The 22,215-nt window shown below is 32.9% G+C and overlaps 1 protein-coding gene across 4 annotated transcripts in view; it reads right to left on the minus strand.

Moving 5' to 3' along the window:
• LOC108150556 (mitogen-activated protein kinase ERK-A) overlaps positions 1–22,215 on the minus strand; it is a 155,237-nt gene that overhangs the window by 13,507 nt on the left and 119,515 nt on the right. For 2 of the 4 annotated variants that reach the window (XM_041710135.1, XM_041710134.1), the window contains exon 8: positions 9,314–9,548. The exons of 1 other annotated variant lie outside the window; for it this stretch is intronic. In XM_041710135.1, the coding sequence (XP_041566069.1) occupies positions 9,423–9,548 (126 nt within the window). In that variant the 3' untranslated portion in view covers positions 9,314–9,422. Of the gene's footprint in view, positions 1–9,311; positions 9,549–22,215 lie in introns of those variants that run through there. One more of the 4 variants, XM_041710137.1, reaches the window with a different exon arrangement.

Consider the following 22,215-nt stretch of genomic DNA (forward strand, 5'->3'; position numbering starts at 1 on the left):
CTTGCTGCCGTAGTAATGCGGTTTTGGGAGATTGAAGACATTAGTTCAGAAAAACCATCGATGCTGGCCGAGGACTTACGATGCGAGCAGCATTTCACAGAAAATTGCATTAGGCTGGAGAATGGTCAATAATCGGTTCACCTTTTATCGACTTAAGGATTCGGATCTTTAGGTGACTCCTACTGTCTGGCCCGTCGTCGTTTTAAAAGTTTGGAATCAAAACTAAATTAAAACCCAAATCTGAAAGCGCAGTATTCGTCATTTTTACAGGAATACCTCAACTTAGGCCACAAGTCTCTCGCATTAAGGAATCCAGCGGTGCCATAATTTTTCTAGCCTCACCATTCTGTTCAGAAGCTTGAAAGCACTACCACTAAACTTCTTATCGTCTTTGATGGTTCTGCTAAAACTACATCTGGGATAGCTCTAAACGACTTGCTTCTAGCAGGACCAAGAATTCAGCAAAAATCTTTAATATGTTGCTTCGGTTTAGATTTTTTAAAGTAGCTCTTCGTGGAGACATCTGCAAGATGTACCGCTTCGTTCGTGTTTCGTACCCTGATGACTTTTTGCAATGTATCATTTGGCAAGAGAACTTCACAGATAAATTGAGTTTTTATAAACCAAACACGGTAACTTATGGAACCGGCTGCCTTCTTGACTATAAGATCCATGCATCAACTTTCTTATGATGAAGAGTAATCATTTCCAGTTGAAGTAAAAATCGTTCGTGGAGATTTCTATGTGGACGATCTAATCTCTGGTGGCGATTCAGTTGAAGAGGTGAAAGAAATTCGTCATCAGGTAAAGGAGCTACTAGCGCGCCCCCACTTTCCGATCCGAAAATGGTGTTCGAATGAAGCAAGCGCTCTCGAAGGAGAGTCTGATCGCGATAAAGAGCCATTGATTAAATTCCACGACGGATCAGCTATCGCCAAAGCTTTGGAGTTGGTCTGGGATCCATCTTAGAATAATCTTCTCTTTAACTTTTCATATATTTTATCAAGTCAACGAGCAACAAAACGGATTGTGTTGTCAACAATTGTGAAACCGCTTGGTTTAATAGCACCCATTGTTACAAAATCCAATTTTTTTTTGCAAAAACTATGGAGCACTAATATGGGTTGGGACGAAACTGCCAAAGCCCCTTCTTTCGTCATGGGGGGAGTTGACCTCTCAGTTGTCGATCATCCAAAACCTAAAATTTCCACGAGTCGTAATGCAATCGTAAGCTTCCGTTGAGATGCACGGATTCTGTGATGCTAGCACAGCAGCTTACGGCGCTTGCTTATATTTGCGGTCGGGGCCAATGGCAACGCTGAAGCACATCTACTCTGCGCCAAGTCTAGAGTAGCTCCCTTACAAGCTTTAACAATACCAAGATTAGAACTTTCAGCAGCGTGTTTATTGGCTGAGCTTATCGTAAACGTTAAGGAAACCATAGGTTTTGATTTCACCTTTCTCTGCTGGTTGGACTCGTCTATTGTGTTGGCTTGGATTCGGCAACCTCCGAGGGAGTTCAACGTATTTGTGTCTAATAGAATGGTCTCATGTTCCAACAGACTTGAATCCGACGGATGTGGTATCGCGCGGATGTACCCCCAAAGAATTGCTGGAGCACTCCCTTTGGGCAAATGGACCTCCATTTCTACTGAAAGGAGCGTCGAACTGGTCCTCCCTATTAGATGCAGTAAAAAACCTTCCGAAACGGCGTTCCACGGCGCTAATTGGAACCGTTGGCACTGATATATATATCAACTGCAAGTTTCTCAACTCATTTGACAAGTTGCAGCGTGTTTTCGCGTACATTTATCGATTCATTTCAAATTGCAGAGCCAAATCATTACCTTCAACCATCTATCTTACCGTTGACGAGATCAGCTTCGGAACCGTTCTGCTTCTAAGGAGCATTCAACAGGTTCACATAGCGGTGGAGTATGAGGTTCTTAGCCAAGGCAAGCCTTGTCCTCCGAAGAGCAAGTTGATTTCTCTGAGGCCAATACTTAGCTCTGAGGGTTTACTTCGTGTTGGTGGAAGGCTTCAAAATGCGAGCTTGGACTACGAGGCTAAGCATCCGATATTGTTACCCAAGGATCATTCGTACACCAGGGCGATTATCGTCTATTATCATGAGAAATACTTCCTCGCAGGGGCACAGGCGTTGCTCGCTGCTTTACGGCAAAGGTATTGGCCAATTGGAGGCCCAAAGTTCGTGGCTAGCATCATCAACAAATGCGTCAGATGCTTTCGGATGAACCCTGTTGCTTGGGAACACGTGATGGGTAGCCTGCCAGCAGATCGAGTTCAGCCTAACGCAGCATTTCACACCACAGGAGTGGACTATTGTGGGTCGTTCTATCACAAGTCAGAGGTACGGAACAAAGCACCCCACAAGTGCTACATCGCCGTCTTTCTCTGCTTGATTCTTTCATTGCAGCTTTGAGAAGATTCATTAGCCTCAGAGGCAGTCCACGTACTATTTGGAGTGATAATGCGACAAACTTTGTTGGCGCGAAACGAGAGTTTGCGGAACTGAAGGAGTTCGGCTTCGATAACTTCTTCCTGCTTAGCGAATGGGATTGATTGGAAGTTCATACCCCCGCGTGCCCCACATTTCGGTGGTCTACGGGAGGCGGCTGTAAAATCGGCAAAATTTCACTTCTTCCGAGTTGTCGGTGCAGCCATCTTAGCCCTTGATGAATTGAGAACTCTTGCATATGAAATTTCTGCCATTCTTAACTCCCGTCCGCTTTGTCCAATTTCAGAAAACACTGAAAATTTTGAGGTGCTAACGCCAGCGCATTTCCTCAAACGTTCCAGCTACACAAGGTTTCCTGAGCCTGACGTTACTCATCTTCGCGAAGGCCGGTTAAGCAGTTGGCAAAGAAAAACACAAATGCAGTTGCACTTCTGGCAAAGATGGAGCAGAGAGTATTTGTCTCTGTTGCAAAAACGAAGCAAATGGCGGATCAAAAAATCCAACATCCAAATCGGTCGTGTTGTATTGCTTCAGGAGGACAACCTTCACCCGATGAAATGACAGCTTGGGTGCATCCATGAAGTCATACCCGGAAAGGACGGCGTCGTCAAAGTAGCTATGGTCCGGACAGTTACAGGTCTTACCAAAAAGGCCGTCACCAAACTAGCCGCTCTGCCCATCGAATTCCATTTGGTTGGAACCGTGCCTCTTCCTACGGGGGGAGTATGTTTAGAGCAGACCGCCAGCACCTAGTCTAATGCTCATAGGCGTGCGCTGCACACACAGGGCTGTTATACAGCTTTGCATGTTTATTGCTCTTTGTCTTTCTTATCACGCTACATTTGTCGCGATATCTATTCAGCTGAGCTACAGCGAAAACATGTAAAAAAATTTGAAGTCAAGTTTTCGGCAAGTCAGTTATACAAAATCGCTGCAATTCCGAGCACAGCTAATAAAATCAAGAAATAATTTCAATTGAACCTATCGTGCGATTAATTCCTATTTTGTTGGTTTGGTTGTTTTCCCCATAACGTGTTTTTCGGTGCGCGAACAGCGATTTCCCATACAAAATTTAAAAAATCCGCGCAAGCAAGACGGCGGAGCTCACTGCTGCCGACGGCTGCCGACTGTTGCCCAGTGCTGCCGTGCGCTCCGCCATCTCACTTGTACATCTGTAACTGGTCGAAACACTTTCAAAAAAACAATAAAAAATAAAAAATGTTATATAAAAAAAAAATGTTTAATTCAGTTAAGTTAGATATGATATTAAGACTTAGATTACCAGGAGCGTCTTCAAAAAACACTAGCACAAACAAAACGTCAAACACAGACAACGCACACTATTAAAATCGTGGGTCCACATCGAAAATCCACGCTGAAAATTTTGCTTGCCTTTCGGTTGTATAAGCGTTAAACATCTTAGTGTATTATAGAGTCTTTGGTCATACCAATGTCGAGTCTCCCGCTCCAACTCTCCCTTCAAGTCTCCGCTTTTGAGCGCCATAGCTAAATCTTCCTCAGCTTAGTTCATATTTTGTTCACTACAAGTGCGCAATCAATCACCAGCACGTCGCGCAACACCAAGAAACTCGCGTTCTCTTACCAGCACCCTCCTAAGGAGTTAATATTCCTTAAATGATTATCGATGATCGATAATCTTGTTCGTCACTCGTTTTTGGTCACTGATGGATAATCTTGTTCGTCACTCACTTGTATTTTTTGTTTCATTTATGTTAACCTTTTTTATAGAAGTGGCAAAGAATTTGTTAACGCCAACTTGAAAAGTTTTTTTTTTCTAACCAATTCAACACAGTTTTCCTGACAAACACAAGAACCGAAAATCTATTTTTTCAATCGTTTATTTTATTTCTAATTGCGAACAGGAATCAATTCCAGTTTGTAGTTTTTGTACTTTTCGGTTGGGACATCATTGGTTAGGTTCCACTGGTCGGGAGCTTTCGGCTTATTTTTTGCTGTGCCCGCTTATATGCAGGATACGAAGCGTGCTCTCCCCGTGCCCGCTTGCAGTTTTGCAGTTTTGTTGGTACTGATAACTCATTATACTCATGCATAGGGTATTATAATTTCAGTCAGAAGTTTGCAATGCAGTGAAGGAGACATCTCCGACCATATAAAGTATATATATTCTTTATCAGCATCACTAGGAGAGTCGATCTAGCCATGTCCGTCTGTCCGTCCGTTTCTACGCAAACTAGTCTCTCAGTTTTTAAGCTATCTGCATGAAACTTTCCCAGTTGTCTTTCTATTGCAGGTAGTATATAAGAAGGAAAGAGCCGGATCGGACGACTATAGCATAAAGCTCCCATAGGAACAATCTAAAAAATAAATGAAAAAAAGTATAACTTTGCTGACATTTAGTAACAGTTAAATATTTCAGAATTACGGTTTAAATTTCATCAAAATCGGACGACTATATTATAAAGCTCCCAAAGAACAATAATATATAAACTTTTTTTTTATATGTAATTTTTCTATTTTGTATTTTTTTTTAGAAATTCTTTTTGACTAGTTAACAATTTGACAGTTTAGAACTACGCTTTTAATTTTATTGAAATTGGAAAACGATATCATATAGCTGCCAGAGGAACTATCGAATAATTAAGTTTATCATAATTTTAATGTTTTTAAGAATATTTAATTTTTGCAATAGCTGCTTTTAACTCCAGTCTTACATCGGAGATAATTCAGACTGATTAGCCCAATGAAATAGAATTTAGTTAGTTAGTTAGTTAGTTAGTTAGTAAGTGTAAAAGTTTTCAAGTCAGCCTTATCTATTTTTGAAACCTGTTCTTATATCCCAATTCGGACATTGTAATTTATGAACATAATTTGTCTGCTATTGATTCTATTCTATCTCTAATTTCTGACAGGGATCATTTGATTGTTTTGAGAGATTTAAGTCTTCCAGATACATTTTGGTCCTCTACTTGTGATTCACTTGTTGATAGACTCTTGGACCTATCATTTCTACAAATTAGCTTTATCCGTAACTTTTTAAATAGGCAATTAGATCTGGTATTTGTTTTGGATCCGTCCGAGGTCGTAATATCTCGAAATGATCTAGTTGTCCCAGAGTACCGATACCATACCACAATGGAATTGACAATTTCCGTACCCTGCCCTGATACTTGTTCCCAGTTAGTTTCTTAAACTAACAGGAAAGACTTCTACAAATGTGACTTTATACAATTGCATGGATACGGAAAGTGCCACTAATGAAATTGACAATTTCCCTACCCTGCCCTGATACTTGTTCCCAGTTAGTTTTATAAACTAAAAGGAAATGTGACTTTATACAATTGCATGGATGTGGAAAAAGCCACTAAATTACTCTACAGTGTTTTAAACACTTTTTTAATGAATGCTTTCCTGATAGTCTTCCTCCAACACACCTCCAAAACCTAAGAACAAACACTTACAAAAAGTACAAGAGGACGGGCAACACATCTGATTTTTTGAAATATGTGGTTGCTCGATCGGATTTTAATGTTCTTAACAGTCAATGCTAATACATAGAATTATTTGAACCGGTGTAAATCCAAATTTTCAAATGTTCCGAAGCCATTTTATAACTTAGTGGCGGATTCTTATCTATATTCAGTTTACCCCTAAAATTTAAACAGGTCAAATTTTATTTTTTTTTATAATTCCACTCCATTAATGCAGAAAAAAGTCGAGTGTTCAAAATTATAGAGGTATTTCTAAATTGTCTGCAATGCCTTAAGCACTTGAGCGCATTGTTACTTATCATTTTGTGTTCCTCGCTAATATCACCTTCTTAACATGGTTGGTTAAGCGAAGGTCAACTACCACGAACCTACTTGAATTTTAAGGGATTAAATAATAGAATAATCTTACTCAAGTAGATTACTATTGATTTATTTACCCACTCTTGTAAATCGTAGAATCATGCTTGGAATTATATTTATGCACAACCTTGTCAGAGGTGATATTGACTCAATAGAACTGGTAGGCCGCTTCATTTTGAATGTGCGTTTTAGACCAGCCCGTAACTACCATCCTCTTAACTTGCTAAGATGTACATCTAATTTTGGCCTGTATGAACCCTTTCGTGTTCTTTGTTATAATTATAAAAATCTATATATTCAAATTGGTATTTCAACCTCTACCTACCTGTTTTGGAAACTACAATTTTAACATATTTGCACCGTACCTAGCTTTACTTTTTTTATAATTGTCTTTATATTATGTAATTTCTATTTTCCTAGCGAACTTGATGTTTGCCCACAATGCTATAAGGACTCGTGCTTGGATCCGTTGAGCCACTTGTTTGTACTGTTTATATGGAATCAACGTTAAACAATAATAAAGACTGACGAAGTTATAGCGAATGAAGCTAGTTCACCCGAACATTTTTTTTTACAGATGCCGTTTTATTTTGTTGTTTTGTATGTTATACATATATTATTTTTAGCAAAAACACAATTTTTCACATCCACATGTGAAAAATTATTAATTTTTTAGGAAACTTTTAATTTTTTTAAAAGTATTGGCATAGAATTTGTTTACAAAAATAGTATACATTTAGGAACAAATTTTAGGCTAATTTTTATGAAATAGCCTTTGTTGCGGAAAGCGTCTTTGGGGTTAATTAACGGGAGTTTTAAATTAAAACCCTTTTTTTAATAGCTTATGCCAACCAAAAAACGAAAACCATCCTGCAGTTAATAAATGGAATGCACTAGATTATTTATGTTATTATTATTTTCAAAATAATCAAATAATCAAATAATCAAATAATCAAAATAATAAAATAATCCGAATTTTAAGGGATTAAATAATATAATAATCTTACTCAAGTAGATTACTATTTCTTTATTTACCCACTCTTGTAAATCGTAGAATCATGCTTGGAATTATTTTATGCACAACCTTGTCAGAGGTGATATTGACTCCATAGAACTGGTAGGTCGCTTAATTTTTAATGTGCGTTTTAGACCAGCCCGTAACTACCATCTTCTTAACTTGCTTAAATGTACATCTAATTTTGGCCTAATTATAATTTTAAAATCTATATATTCAAATTGGTATTTCAACCTCTATCCCTGTTTTGGAAACTACAATTTTAACATATTTGCACCCTACCTAGTTTTACTTTTTTTATAATTGTCTATATATTATATTATTATATTATGTAATTTCTATTTTCCTAGCGAACTTGATGTTTGCCCACATTTCTATAAGGACTCGTGCTTGGATCCGTTGGTCCACTTTTTTTAATAGCTTATGCCAACCAAAAAACGAAAACCATCCTGCAGTTAATAAATGGAATGCACCAGATAATTTATGTTATTATTATTTTCACACTATTCATTAATTAAAACTATGACTGTCCACGTACATATCTAAATATTTAATCAATAGTAATTGCTTATATTAAATATTATATAAAGAATTTCTGAACCTAATTTATCTTTGCTTTAAAACTAATTTCGTTGCTGTTTTGTAGTTTTACACGCAGGGCTGGGCTTGCATAGTGCGATATATTATTTCTGTAAACGAAATTATTTCAAAGAATGCATAATTATACAATTAGTTTAATAAAAATGTTTGTTATACATGTTAAGAATAAAGTTATGATAGGTATCTAATTTAAGCAAAATAATTTGTTTTTATTTACCAGATTTAATAAGAATTTTTTTAATTGGTTTAAAATTTGTTCCTGGCCTGTATTCTTATATTAATTTCGTTTTTTAAAACTGATTAAGATTATTACGAAACAATTACATGTAATAGGTAAATCAACAAATTTTTTGTTTGTTTTTGTTTTAAAGACTAAGGGTCGTTTTCTAAACTTTACAATAATGTTGCTTTTATTTATAGCTACGCAAACAAATATATTTTATATACAGTCTATAAGAAACGGCAGGGGACAATTTTTGTGGAATTTTTAGAACACGACAAAAAGACGAACATAAAGTTCATGTTTTATATTTTCTAATTTTGGTCAATTATATATTCTGCAGTTTAGACCTTTATTTTCGCTAATATAAAAACTGAATGGTTATCAAAAAACGACCCTTAGTTAACTGCAGTAACTAAATTCCAAGTTTGTTTGATTATGATTATGATTATGATTATGATTATGATTATGATTATGATTATGATTATGATTATGATTATGATTATGATTATGATTATGATTATGATTATGATTATGATTATGATTATGATTATGATTATGATTATGATTATGATTATGATTATGATTATGATTATGATTATGATTATGATTATGATTATGATTATGATTATGATTATGATTATGATTATGATTATGATTATGATTATGATTATGATTATGATTATGATTATGATTATGATTATGATTATGATTATGATTATGATTATGATTATGATTATGATTATGATTATGATTATGATTATGATTATGATTATGATTATGATTATGATTATGATTATGATTATGATTATGATTATGATTATGATTATGATTATGATTATGATTATGATTATGATTATGATTATGATTATGATTATGATTATGATTATGATTATGATTATGATTATGATTATGATTATGATTATGATTATGATTATGATTATGATTATGATTATGATTATGATTATGATTATGATTATGATTATGATTATGATTATGATTATTATTATTATTATTATTATTATTATTATTATTATTATTATTATTATTATTATTATTATTATTATTATTATTATTATTATTATTATTATTATTATTATTATTATTATTGTTATTATTATTGTTATTATTATTATTATTATTATTATTATTATTATTATTATTATTATTATTATTATTATTATTATAAAGAAATTACAGGCAATTACAAAGTGCGGGTAATTATGGTTTTTGCTAAGCAAAAGCTAGAATGGCTTTCTGCTTAAATACTAAGTTTTTTTAAAGCGCTCCTTCTGGTTGTAGCTCTTTAAATTTTAAAGTTTCTTCAAAAATCAATGATTTTAAGGCGTCTCGAGAAATGTCATCGTTTTCCATATTAATCCGGAACGGCACTTCGGCGACAGGCTATGTAAAAAAAACAATAATGGTAGATTACAATAAGAATTTAAATATTAACAATATCGTGTTCAAAAAAGTTTATCTTTCCTAGGCAGAACTGTAAGGTAAGATTAATACAAGGGATAAAGATAGTTAAAGAACAAAGAAGTTTTTGGCTAGCGGCTTATTCAAAAAGGCTAGTTTAAAATTTTATTTTCACCCCATCGCATAAGTGGTTTAAAGATAGAGAAAAATCTAATATTAAAATAGAATTTAAAAAAAATATATTTTTGTTAGATTTTTGCATATGTATATGTATATATACATATAAGTGACGTATTACCAAATACTCCAGACATCAAGCCTAACACCCAGCCTGTATATCCCGAGATACCCATTACTTCAATTGTCAAACATAACACCCAACCTGTATATCCCGAGATACCCATTAATTCATTTGTCAAACATAACATTTCAGAGCCTACTATAGGAGTTATTCAAATTAATCAGACATAAACATTACCCACGCCTGTTATCAACAGTCCCCTTATTATAAACATTTCACACGCCTTTACCGACGACAGCAGACATAAACAAGTGGTAAACTTTTAAACAAAGGGTCCAGCATGAGAACCCATTCATCAGCATAAAAGCTTTGACCAATCCAAATTTAATAAACAAAAGATGCAGTCTGACAACCCACCCATCAGGCCACCAATTCGACCAATAGAAATCTTCTGATCGAAGTCCACTTTCGCTGCTAGCGTCGCTGTCACCGATAAAAGCCATAGTTATAGGAATAATGCAATTAAAAATACAGTTCAATTTTGGGAATCTAACTATTAAGACATTACCAATAAAACTCCACTGTATATTAAAATAAAAATCGCTTTTTTTAATATATCGCAAAGTAAAAAATCTAATTGGCGCAGCCGGTAGGATACAAGTAATATCCTCGCGAGTGACTACCTAAAATGGACTTCAAAAAATCACTTCGTGAAAATAAATTTATTTGTATCCGCAAAACGAACTTACTTAAAATATTGCGAAAATAAAACAACAACATTAGTCAAATCACGAATGAGGATTTCTAATGTCTAAATTCAGCGATAATAAATCTAATAACTGATATATTTCATGTAAACAACATTTTTTTTAAAAATTAAAAAAAAAAAAAAATTTTTATTAAACTGTAAAAATAGAAATGCCATCAACATCAGCCGCAGCCACAGCCGCAAAAGCAACACAAATTCTTACAGACGTGGCCATGAACCATTTTCTTCTGCAACATAAGCAGATAAACAAATTTAATGAAGACCCACTCTACTTGGCTCTCTTCATAAAGGAAGTTGACGAACGAGTTTACCATTATCCGACAACATCAGAAGCCCAACATCAAATTATACAAGCAGCCATCCGAAACCTTCTAATAGGACGAGCCCGAACATTGTTGATGAGAAATATACCACAGGACTGGAAGGAATTAAGGACTTTACTTATCAGTGAATACAACAGCGCAACACCTCCACATCGGATGATTATGGAATAACATGAGACTAAATACAAAAATAATTTACGTAGATTTGTCGAAGAATTAGAAGAACAAACAAGTAGAATATGTTGTAAACTCAGCTTAGATAACAATCCATCAAACACGGTTTCAGTTTCAAGAACTTTGAATGATACATTAGCTGAAGTGATTCGCGAAAAATTGCCAGTACAAACATATATTACGTTAAGCAAATTTGATATATCAACTCCTCTTAAATTAAAACAAGCTGCCCAAGCTGTAGGATTGTTTGTAGATAAACCTTTAAATACCCGCTCGTATACATCCCAAAACTCTAATGATGACGACGAATATCCATACTTTAGATCAGCAAGAAACTTTAACCCAAATAATCAGTCAGTCAATGAATCCAAAATAATAACTACCAAAATCGATATAACAACAATCAACAGAGACAGAACAAGTTCGACTCAAATAGGAACTGGGGAATAATAGCAGTTATAATAATAATTCTTCTGGCAATCAATAGTATCCTAGATCTTTTCAAAATAATCAAGTACAAAATGCCCAGACTACTCAAAGTACTAATATTCCCCAAAAACGTGCCCGAATTTCAGACTCAGGTCAACAACGTAGAACGTAGAGCCAATGGACACAATTGAAAATTTTCAGACAACAGCCTCGGAAGAAACACCACCGCAATAAAAATTAAAATTGATAACAAACTATGCCTTTGTCTTATTGATACAGGCTCAAGCATAAATTGGTAAACGAAAACTTTTTGAAATATCCAACTAAAAATATTTTGACAAAAGTCCAAACGATAGGAGAATCTGTAACTTTAGAAAAATATATCGAATTTAGCATCCCAAAATTGTTTTCCTCCAAGCAAACATTTTTTTTTTTAAATTTTTCAAATCATTATGATATTCTTATAGGAAGAAAAATTGTAAAAGAAACCTCAGCCAAAATTGATTTCATGAGAAACACTATTATTCTAAATAATTACGAATTCCCAATAATAAATATAACAGAGGAACGTAATCAAACCTTTTCCAGTATAACAAACGATGACGAATATATTTATGCCATGCAAACAGACTTAACAAATAATTATTTAGTGATCGTCTCACTTAAATAAGGAGAAAAAACTGAACTTCATTATTTAATGTCCAAGTATTTTGATATTCAGTATCGCGAAGGTGACAATTTGACTTTCACGAACGACATCAAACACATAATAAAGACAAAACATAAAGAACCGATTTATAGGAGACCATATAGTTATCCGTACATTTATGACACAGAAGTAGAAAAACAAATTGAGGAAATGATAAATCAAGGTATTATCAGAAAATCAAAATCTCCTTATTGTAGTCCTATTGTAATGGTACCAAAGAAAAAGGATGCATCGGGCATTCCCAAATTTCGTATGGCCATTGATTACAGAGGACTCAATGAAATAACCATAATTGACAAATTTCCTATTCCAAACATGGATGAAATATTAGATAAATTAGGTAAATCTCAATACTTTACAACATTAGACCTAAACATAATAAAGACAAAACATAAAGAACCGATTTATAGGAGACCATATAGTTATCCGTACATTTATGACACAGAAGTAGAAAAACAAATTGAGGAAATGATAAATCAAGGTATTATCAGAAAATCAAAATCTCCTTATTGTAGTCCTATTGTAATGGTACCAAAGAAAAAGGATGCATCGGGCATTCCCAAATTTCGTATGGCCATTGATTACAGAGGACTCAATGAAATAACCATAATTGACAAATTTCCTATTCCAAACATGGATGAAATATTAGATAAATTAGGTAAATCTCAATACTTTACAACATTAGACCTAGCTAAAGGATTCCATCAAATTGAAATGGACCAAGGATCTATACAAAAAACTGCATTGTCCACCAAGAAAGGTCACTATGATAATCCAAATAAGATTCAAGCTATTCAAGATTTTAAAATTCCAACTCTCCGAAACAAATAAAATCGTTTTTAGGCCTTTGCGGATTTTATCGCAAATTCATAAAAAACTTCGCAAAAATCGCAAAACCAATGACTCTTTGTTTAAAGAAAGGAGCCAAAATAAATGTTAAAGATCCCACTTATAACGAAGCATTTGAAAAATTAAAAACTCTAATAAGTAACGACCCAATTCTCACATATCCGGATTTCGAAAAAAAAGTTTGATTTAACTACAGATGCAAGCAATTATGCATTCATAATGTGGACACATTCATATGTGGACACAATTTTGTTATGTTCATTAATAATGACGAAGACTTTGCTATCTTTCAACGAGCCTATATGGATTTAATTAAACCAAACACTGGTACAAAATTAATGAAAACTTCAGTAATACTTCCCAACTTGTCCACATATGCAAACTTCCACGAAAAAATATTAGAAATACACGAAAAGACGATACACCAAGGCATTAAAAAGACGTATGACGATTTTAAAACTAAATATTATTTCCCAGACGCACAAAAACTTATTCAAAACATTATAAATAATTGCGAGGCCTGTAATTTATGCAAAGCAGAGCACAGAAAAGTTGCATTCCCTTTTGAAAAGACTTCTGAAACTCAAAATATTCGTGATAAATATGTTATTGACTATATTTTATTGACCAACGTAAATTTTTGACATGTATTGACATTTATTCAAAATTCATTTCCATTATAGAAACAAAAACCACAGACTGGATTGAAATTAAAAAGCATTACTCAAAATTTTTTGTATGATAGGTAAACCGAAAACTATTAAAATGGATCAAGATCCCGGCCTAGTATCGAAATCTTTACAAAACTGGCTACAGAAAGAAAATATTAATATTGAAATCACTAGTATTAAAAACGGTATAGCTGACATAGAAAGGGTTCATAAAACAATTAACGAAAAACTTATAATCATAAATACACACTCTGATGCTGAAGATAAATTAATGAATATAGAAAAAGCAACGTATGTCTACAATCACGAAATAACCCATGATGCCACTGGTAAAACCCCTGCTCAAATCTTTCTTTATGGTATGGAACCGAGTAAAAATATGCAACAACAAAAAGAACATAAAATAGATAAAATAAATAAAAATCGTGAGGAACATGAAGTGGATCTTGGATATACCAAAGTTGAAAAAGATATGAAACGTAAAGCGAAATTAGTAAACCCATTCAAAAAGACAGGAGCATTAGAACAGAAAGACGAAAAGCATTGGCAAGAAACTAATAGAGGTCATAAAGTAATAAAGCACATACATAAGTAACTTTAAAAAAGCTAAAGCGCAAAATCTCTCTAATCATTCCAGGGAATCTGACAATACTGACTCTGATTTTGAAAATGATCATGATAATGACGTGGACAAACATCGACAACAGCTCAACAAATGAGTATTACACCTATCACTTCAAATAACGGTTATTTACTTCTGAACACAGAGATTGTAAAAATACCTTTAATTTACGAACATCATATGATACAGATTAACCAAACAAAAATATTAGAAACATACCAGGACTTTATGAAATACGAAAACAAGTTTAATTACGTACCAGATATTGCCTTAGCATTAAAACAACTAAAACATGAAATCAAGGGAATTATTTCTACACAAAGACAAAAACGAGGATTAATTAATATTGTAGGAACTGCTTATAAATACTTATTTGGAACATTAACAGAAGACGATAAAAAAGAACTAGAAGATAAATTAGAAAATTTACAAGATCAAGTAATTGAAAATAAAGATTTTAATGAAATAGTTACAGTAATAAATAAACAATCCGAAGACATAAAAAGACTTGTGAAAGATGAAGAAGAAATGGATGCATTACACATTTTTAGATATTCATTAAACATTTTCCTTGAGTATATTGAAGATTTACAAATGGGATTACAATTAACAAGAATAGGAATATTTAATCCTAAAATATTGAAACATGAAGAGTTGGATGATATAGACGAAGAAAAATTTTTATCAATCAAAACTTCAGCTTGGATAAGTAGCCAGACTAAAGACACTTTTATTTTAGTTCATATACCAACTTCATTTAAGGAAACCCAAAAATATAGAATTATAAAATAACCAGATAATATAGGCCGACAAATTGACATAAATGATAACTTTGAATATTTTGTAACTGATAAAAACATTGTTTTTTATTTAGAAAATACACCAAGTTTAGACCAAAAATTTATAATCACTGATCAATGTATCTCTCAAATTCTTACTAATCAACTAGCGAATTGTCAACACACGTTTATATCAGAAAATGAATCTATAAAATATATTGAACCGAACATCTTTATAACTTATAATTTAAGCAAAACACAAATTAAACAAGATTGTGAAATATTCAACAAAACGATACAGGGAAACAACATAATACAATTAAGTCAATGCACTTTAGAAATAAGAAACATAAAATTTACTACATCAAAGATTATAAACGAACATAAAACAAGAAAGAAAGCAAACTACGGCAAGCCGAAGTTCATATACCCTTGCAGCTATTGCAAGAATTTAACATTTTTGAAAACATTAAAATTATGATTTACTGCGTATACGTTTAAAAACATTGAAGCTATGATGATTTGCAGGTCAATTATTAGATAGTTTTTTTTATATATTTTTTATTGTTCCTATAGGAGCTATATCATATAGTCGTCCGATTTTGATGCAATTTAAACCGTAATTCTGAAATATTTAACCATTGCTATATGTCGAAGAACTGAACAAAAAACAAAAAAGTTATAATTTTTTTCATTTATTTTTCCGATTGTTCCTATGGGAGCTATATGCTATAGTCGTCTGATTTTGATATAATTTAAACCGTAAATCGGAAATATTTTACCATTACTAAATGTCGAAGGGCTAAACAAAAACTTAAAAAACAGAAAAGTTATAATTTTTTTCATTTATTTTTCCGATTGTTCCTATGGGAGCTATATGCTATAGTCGTCCGATTTTGATGAAATTTAAACCGTAAATCAGAAATATTTAACCATTACTAAACGTCGAAGAACTAAACAAAAAATTAAAAAACAGCAAAGTTATAATTTTTTTTCATTTATTTTTCCGATTGTTCCTATGAAAGCTATATGCTATAGTCGTCCGATCCAGCTCGTTCCGACTTATATACTACCTGCAATAGAAAGACAACTTTTGGGAAAGTTTCATGCAGATAGCTTTAAAACTGAGAGACTAGTTTGCATATAAACGGACGGACAGACGGACAGACTGACAGACGGACGGACAGACGGACATGGCTAGATCGACTCTACTAGTGATGCTGATCAAGAATATATATACTTTATAGGGTCGGAGACGTCTCCTTCACTGCGTTGCAAACTTCTGACTGAAATTATAATACCCTCTGCAAGGGTATAATTATATAATCTAGCACGAATGTAACATTATATGAACCAATTCCATTGATAAAAATTAAGAAATCAATTAGTTATCAAGAAAAGCAAGAAACAGTTTACAAGTGGATTGTATTCACAATGTTAATAATTATAGTTTTAACTATCACTACTTACATCATATTTACCTAAAGGCGCCTAGTCAACAAAAAAGAAATTTTTGGTAGATTCAACAAGGATGTTGAATGTTCTAAAGGAGGGGCGAGTGATGTATTACCAAATACTCCAGACATCAAGCCTAACGCCCAGCCTGTATATCCCGAGATACCCATTACTTCAATTGTCAAACATAACACCCAACCTGTATATCCAGAGATACCCATGAATTCATTTGTCAAACATAACATTTCAGAGCCTACTATAGGAGTTATTCAAATTAATCAGACATAAACATTTCCCGTTAGACATAATCATTTCCCACGCTTGTTATCAACAGTCCCCTTATTATAAACATTTCACACGCCTTTACCGACGACAGCAGACATAAACAAGTGGTAAACTTTTAAACAAAGGGTCCAGCATGAGAACCCATTCATCAGCATAAAAGCTTTGACCAATCCAAATTTAATAAACAAAAGATGCAGCCTGACAACCCACCCATCAGGCCACCAACTCGACCAATCGAAATCTTCTGATCTAAGTCCATTTTCGCTGCTAGCGTCGCTGTCACCGATAAAAGCCATAGTTATAAGAATAATGCAATTGTAAAGACAGTTCAATTTTGGGAATCTAACTATTAAGACATTACCAATAAAACTCGACTGTATATTAAAATAAAAATCGCTTTTTTTAATATATCGCAAAGTGAAAAATCTAATTGGCGCAGCCGGTAGGATACAAGAAATATCCTCGCGAGTGACTACCTAAAAAGGACTTCAAAAAATCACTTCGTGAAAATAAATTGATTTGTATCCGCAAAACGAACTTACTTAAAATATTGCGAAAATAAAACAACAACATTAGTCAAATCACGAATGAGGACTTCTAATAACTAAATTCAGCGATAATAAATCTAATAACTGATATATTTCATGTAAACAAAATTATTTTTAAAAATTAAAAAAAAAAAAAATTTTATTAAACTGTAAAAATAGAAATGCCATCAACATCAGCCGCAGCCACAGCCGCAAAAGCAACACAAATTCTTACAGACGTGGCCATGAACCATTTTCTTCTGCAACATAAGCAGATAAACAAATTTAATGAAGACCCACTCTACTTGGCTCTCTTCATAAAGGAAGTTGACGAACGAGTTTACCATTATCCGACAACATCAGAAGCCCAACATCAAATTATACAAGCACCCACACCTTCTAATAGGACGAGCCCGAACATTGTTGATGAGAAATATACCACAGGACTGGAAGGAATTAAGGACTTTACTTATCAGCGAATACAACAGCGCAACACCTCCACATCGGATGATTATGGAATTACATGAGACTAAATACAAAAATAATTTACGTAGATTTGTCGAAGAATTAGAAGAACAAACAAGTAGAATATGTTGTAAACTCAGCTTAGATAACAATCCATCAAACACGGTTTCAGTTTCAAGAACTTTGAATGATACATTAGCTGAAGTGATTCGCGAAAAATTGCCAGTACAAACATATATTACGTTAAGCAAATTTGATATATCAACTCCTCTTAAATTAAAACAAGCTGCCCAAGCTGTAGGATTGTTTGTAGATAAACCTTTAAATACCCGCTCGTATACATCCCAAAACTCTAATGATGACGACGAATATCCATACTTTAGATCAGCAAGAAACTTTAACCCAAATAATCAGTCAGTCAATGAATCCAAAATAATAACTACCAAAATCGATATAACAACAATCAACAGAGACAGAACAAGTTCGACTCAAATAGGAACTGGGGAATAATAGCAGTTATAATAATAATTCTTCTGGCAATCAATAGTATCCTAGATCTTTTCAAAATAATCAAGTACAAAATGCCCAGACTACTCAAAGTACTAATATTCCCCAAAAACGTGCCCGAATTTCAGACTCAGGTCAACAACGTAGAACGTAGAGCCAATGGACACAATTGAAAATTTTCAGACAACAGCCTCGGAAGAAACACCACCGCAATAAAAATTAAAATTGATAACAAACTATGCCTTTGTCTTATTGATACAGGCTCAAGCATAAATTGGTAAACGAAAACTTTTTGAAATATCCAACTAAAAATATTTTGACAAAAGTCCAAACGATAGGAGAATCTGTAACTTTAGAAAAATATATCGAATTTAGCATCCCAAAATTGTTTTCATCCAAGCAAACATTTTTTTTTTTAAATTTTTCAAATCATTATGATATTCTTATAGGAAGAAAAATTGTAAAAGAAACCTCAGCCAAAATTGATTTCATGAGAAACACTATTATTCTAAATAATTACGAATTCCCAATAATAAATATAACAGAGGAACGTAATCAAACCTTTTCCAGTATAACAAACGATGACGAATATATTTATGCCATGCAAACAGACTTAACAAATAATTATTTAGTGATCGTCTCACTTAAATAAGGGCGAAAAAACTGAACTTCATTATTTAATGTCCAAGTATTTTGATATTCAGTATCGCGAAGGTGACAATTTGACTTTCACGAACGACATCAAACACATAATAAAGACAAAACATAAAGAACCGATTTATAGGAGACCATATGGTTATCCGTACATTTATGACACAGAAGTAGAAAAACAAATTGAGGAAATGATAAATCAAGGTATTATCAGAAAATCAAAATCTCCTTATTGTAGTCCTATTGTAATGGTACCAAAGAAAAAGGATGCATCGGGCATTCCCAAATTTCGTATGGCCATTGATTACAGAGGACTCAATGAAATAACCATAATTGACAAATTTCCTATTCCAAACATGGATGAAATATTAGATAAATTAGGTAAATGTCAATACTTTACAACATTAGACCTAGCTAAAGGATTCCATCAAATTGAAATGGACCAAGGATCTATACAAAAAACTGCATTGTCCACCAAGAAAGGTCACTATGATAATCCAAATAAGATTCAAGCTATTCAAGATTTTAAAAATCCAACTCTCCGAAACAAATAAAATCGTTTTTAGGCCTTTGCGGATTTTATTGCAAATTCATAAAAGACTTCGCAAAAATCGCAAAACCAATGACTCTTTGTTTAAAGAAAGGAGCCAAAATAAATGTTAAAGATCCCACTTATAACGAAGCATTTGAAAAATTAAAAACGCTAATAAGTAACGACCCAATTCTCACATATCCGGATTTCGAAAAAAAAGTTTGATTTAACTACAGATGCAAGCAATTATGCATTAAGTGCTGTTTTATCACAAGAAGGTAAGCCTATTTGTTTCGCCAGTAGAACTTTAAATGAACATGAGTTAAATTACGCAGCTATCGAAAAAGAATTACTAGCTATAGTATGGGCAACCAAATATTTCCGCCCTTATCTTTTTGCAAGAAGTTTTAAAACATGCTCAGACCATAAACCGCTTGTTTCGTTACATAATATAAAAGAACCTAATATGAAGTTACAACCTTGGGAAATTAAACTTAGAGAGTTTGATTATGAAATAAAATACATTAAAGGAAAAGAGAATCACGTAGCAGATGCTTTATCAAGAATTACAAAAAAGGAAACTAAAGATAAAAAATTTGAAGAAGTTTTTCAAAATGATAATGAATTAGAAACTACTGCAGCAACAGTGCATAGTGCACAAGAAGATAATGGCAATTGCATACAGATCACTGAACGACCTATTAACGTTTTTAATCACCAACTAATATTTGAAAAAGGAAATAAAGACACTAACGAGTAAGTTCGTAACTACTTTAACAAAACTATTAACAAAATAATTTACAGTGACATGACTGACCGTTTAGCAAAAGATTAATTATAAAATTCATATGTGGACACAATTTTGTTATGTTCATTAATAATGACGAAGACTTTGCTATCTTTCAACGAGCCTATATGGATTTAATTAAACCAAACACTGGTACAAAATTAATGAAAACTTCAGTAATACTTCCCAACTTGTCCACATATGCAAACTTCCACGAAAAAATATTAGAAATACACGAAAAGACGATACACCAAGGCATTAAAAAGACGTATGACGATTTTAAAACTAAATATTATTTCCCAGACGCACAAAAACTTATTCAAAACATTATAAATAAATGCGAGGCCTGTAATTTATGCAAAGCAGAGCACAGAAAAGTTGCACTCCCTTTTGAAAAGACTTCTGAAACTCAAAATATTCGTGATAAATATGTTATTGACTATATTTTATTGACCAACGTAAATTTTTGACATGTATTGACATTTATTCAAAATTCATTTCCATTATAGAAACAAAAACCACAGACTGGATTGAAATTAAAAAAGCATTACTCAAAATTTTTTGTATGATAGGTAAACCGAAAACTATTAAAATGGATCAAGATCCCGGCCTAGTATCGAAATCTTTACAAAACTGGCTACAGAAAGAAAATATTAATATTGAAATCACTAGTATTAAAAACGGTATAGCTGACATAGAAAGGGTTCATAAAACAATTAACGAAAAACTTATAATCATAAATACACACTCTGATGCTGAAGATAAATTAATGAATATAGAAAAAGCAACGTATGTCTACAATCACAAAATAACCCAAGATGCCACGGGTAAAACAAAAAGAACATAAAATAGATAAAATTAATAAAAATCGTGAGGAACATGAAGTGGATCTTAGATACCAAAGTTGAAAAAGATATGAAACGTAAAGCGAAATTAGTAAGCCCATTCAAAAAGACAGGAGCATTAGAACAGAAAGACGAAAAGCATTGGCAAGAAACTAATAGGGGTCATAAAGTAATAAAGCACATAAGTAAATTTAAAAAAGCTAAAGCGCAAAATCTCTCTAATCATTCCAGGGAATCTGACAATACTGACTCTGATTTTGAAAATGATCATGATAATGACGTGGACAAACATCGACAACAGCTCAACAAATTAGTATTACACCTATCACTTCAAATAACGGTTATTTACTTCTGAACACAGGGATTGTAAAAATACCTTTAAGTTACGAACATCATATGATACAGATTAATCAAACAAAAATATTAGAAACATTCCAGGACTTTATGGAATACGAAAACAAGTTTAATTACGTACCAGATATTGCCTTAGCACTAAAACAACTAAAACATGAAATCAAGGGAATTATTTCTACACAAAGACAAAAACGAGGATTAATTAATATTGTAGGAACTGCGTATAAATACTTATTTGGATCATTAAAAGAAGACGATAAAAAAGAGCTAGAAGATAAATTAGAAAATGTACAAGATCAAGTAATTGAAAATAAAGATTTTAATGAAATAGTTACAGTAATAAATAAACTTATCCGAAGACATAAAAAGACTTGTGAAAGATGAATTAGAAATGGATGCATTACACATTTTTAGATATTCATTAAACATTTTCCTTAAGTATATTGAAGATTTACAAATGGGATTACAATTAACAAGAATAGGAATATTCAATCCTAAAATATTGAAACATGAAAAGTTGGATGATATAGACGAAGAAAAACTTTTATCAATCAAAACTTCAGCTTGGATAAGTAGCCAGACTAAAGACACTTTTATTTTAGTTCATATACCAACTTCATTTAACGAAACCCAAAAATATAGAATTATAAAATACCCAGCTAATATAGGCCGACA

Source organism: Drosophila elegans, unplaced genomic scaffold (assembly GCF_018152505.1).
Source record: "Drosophila elegans isolate 14027-0461.03 unplaced genomic scaffold, ASM1815250v1 contig_801, whole genome shotgun sequence".
NCBI classification, from domain to species: Eukaryota; Metazoa; Arthropoda; class Insecta; order Diptera; family Drosophilidae; genus Drosophila; species Drosophila elegans.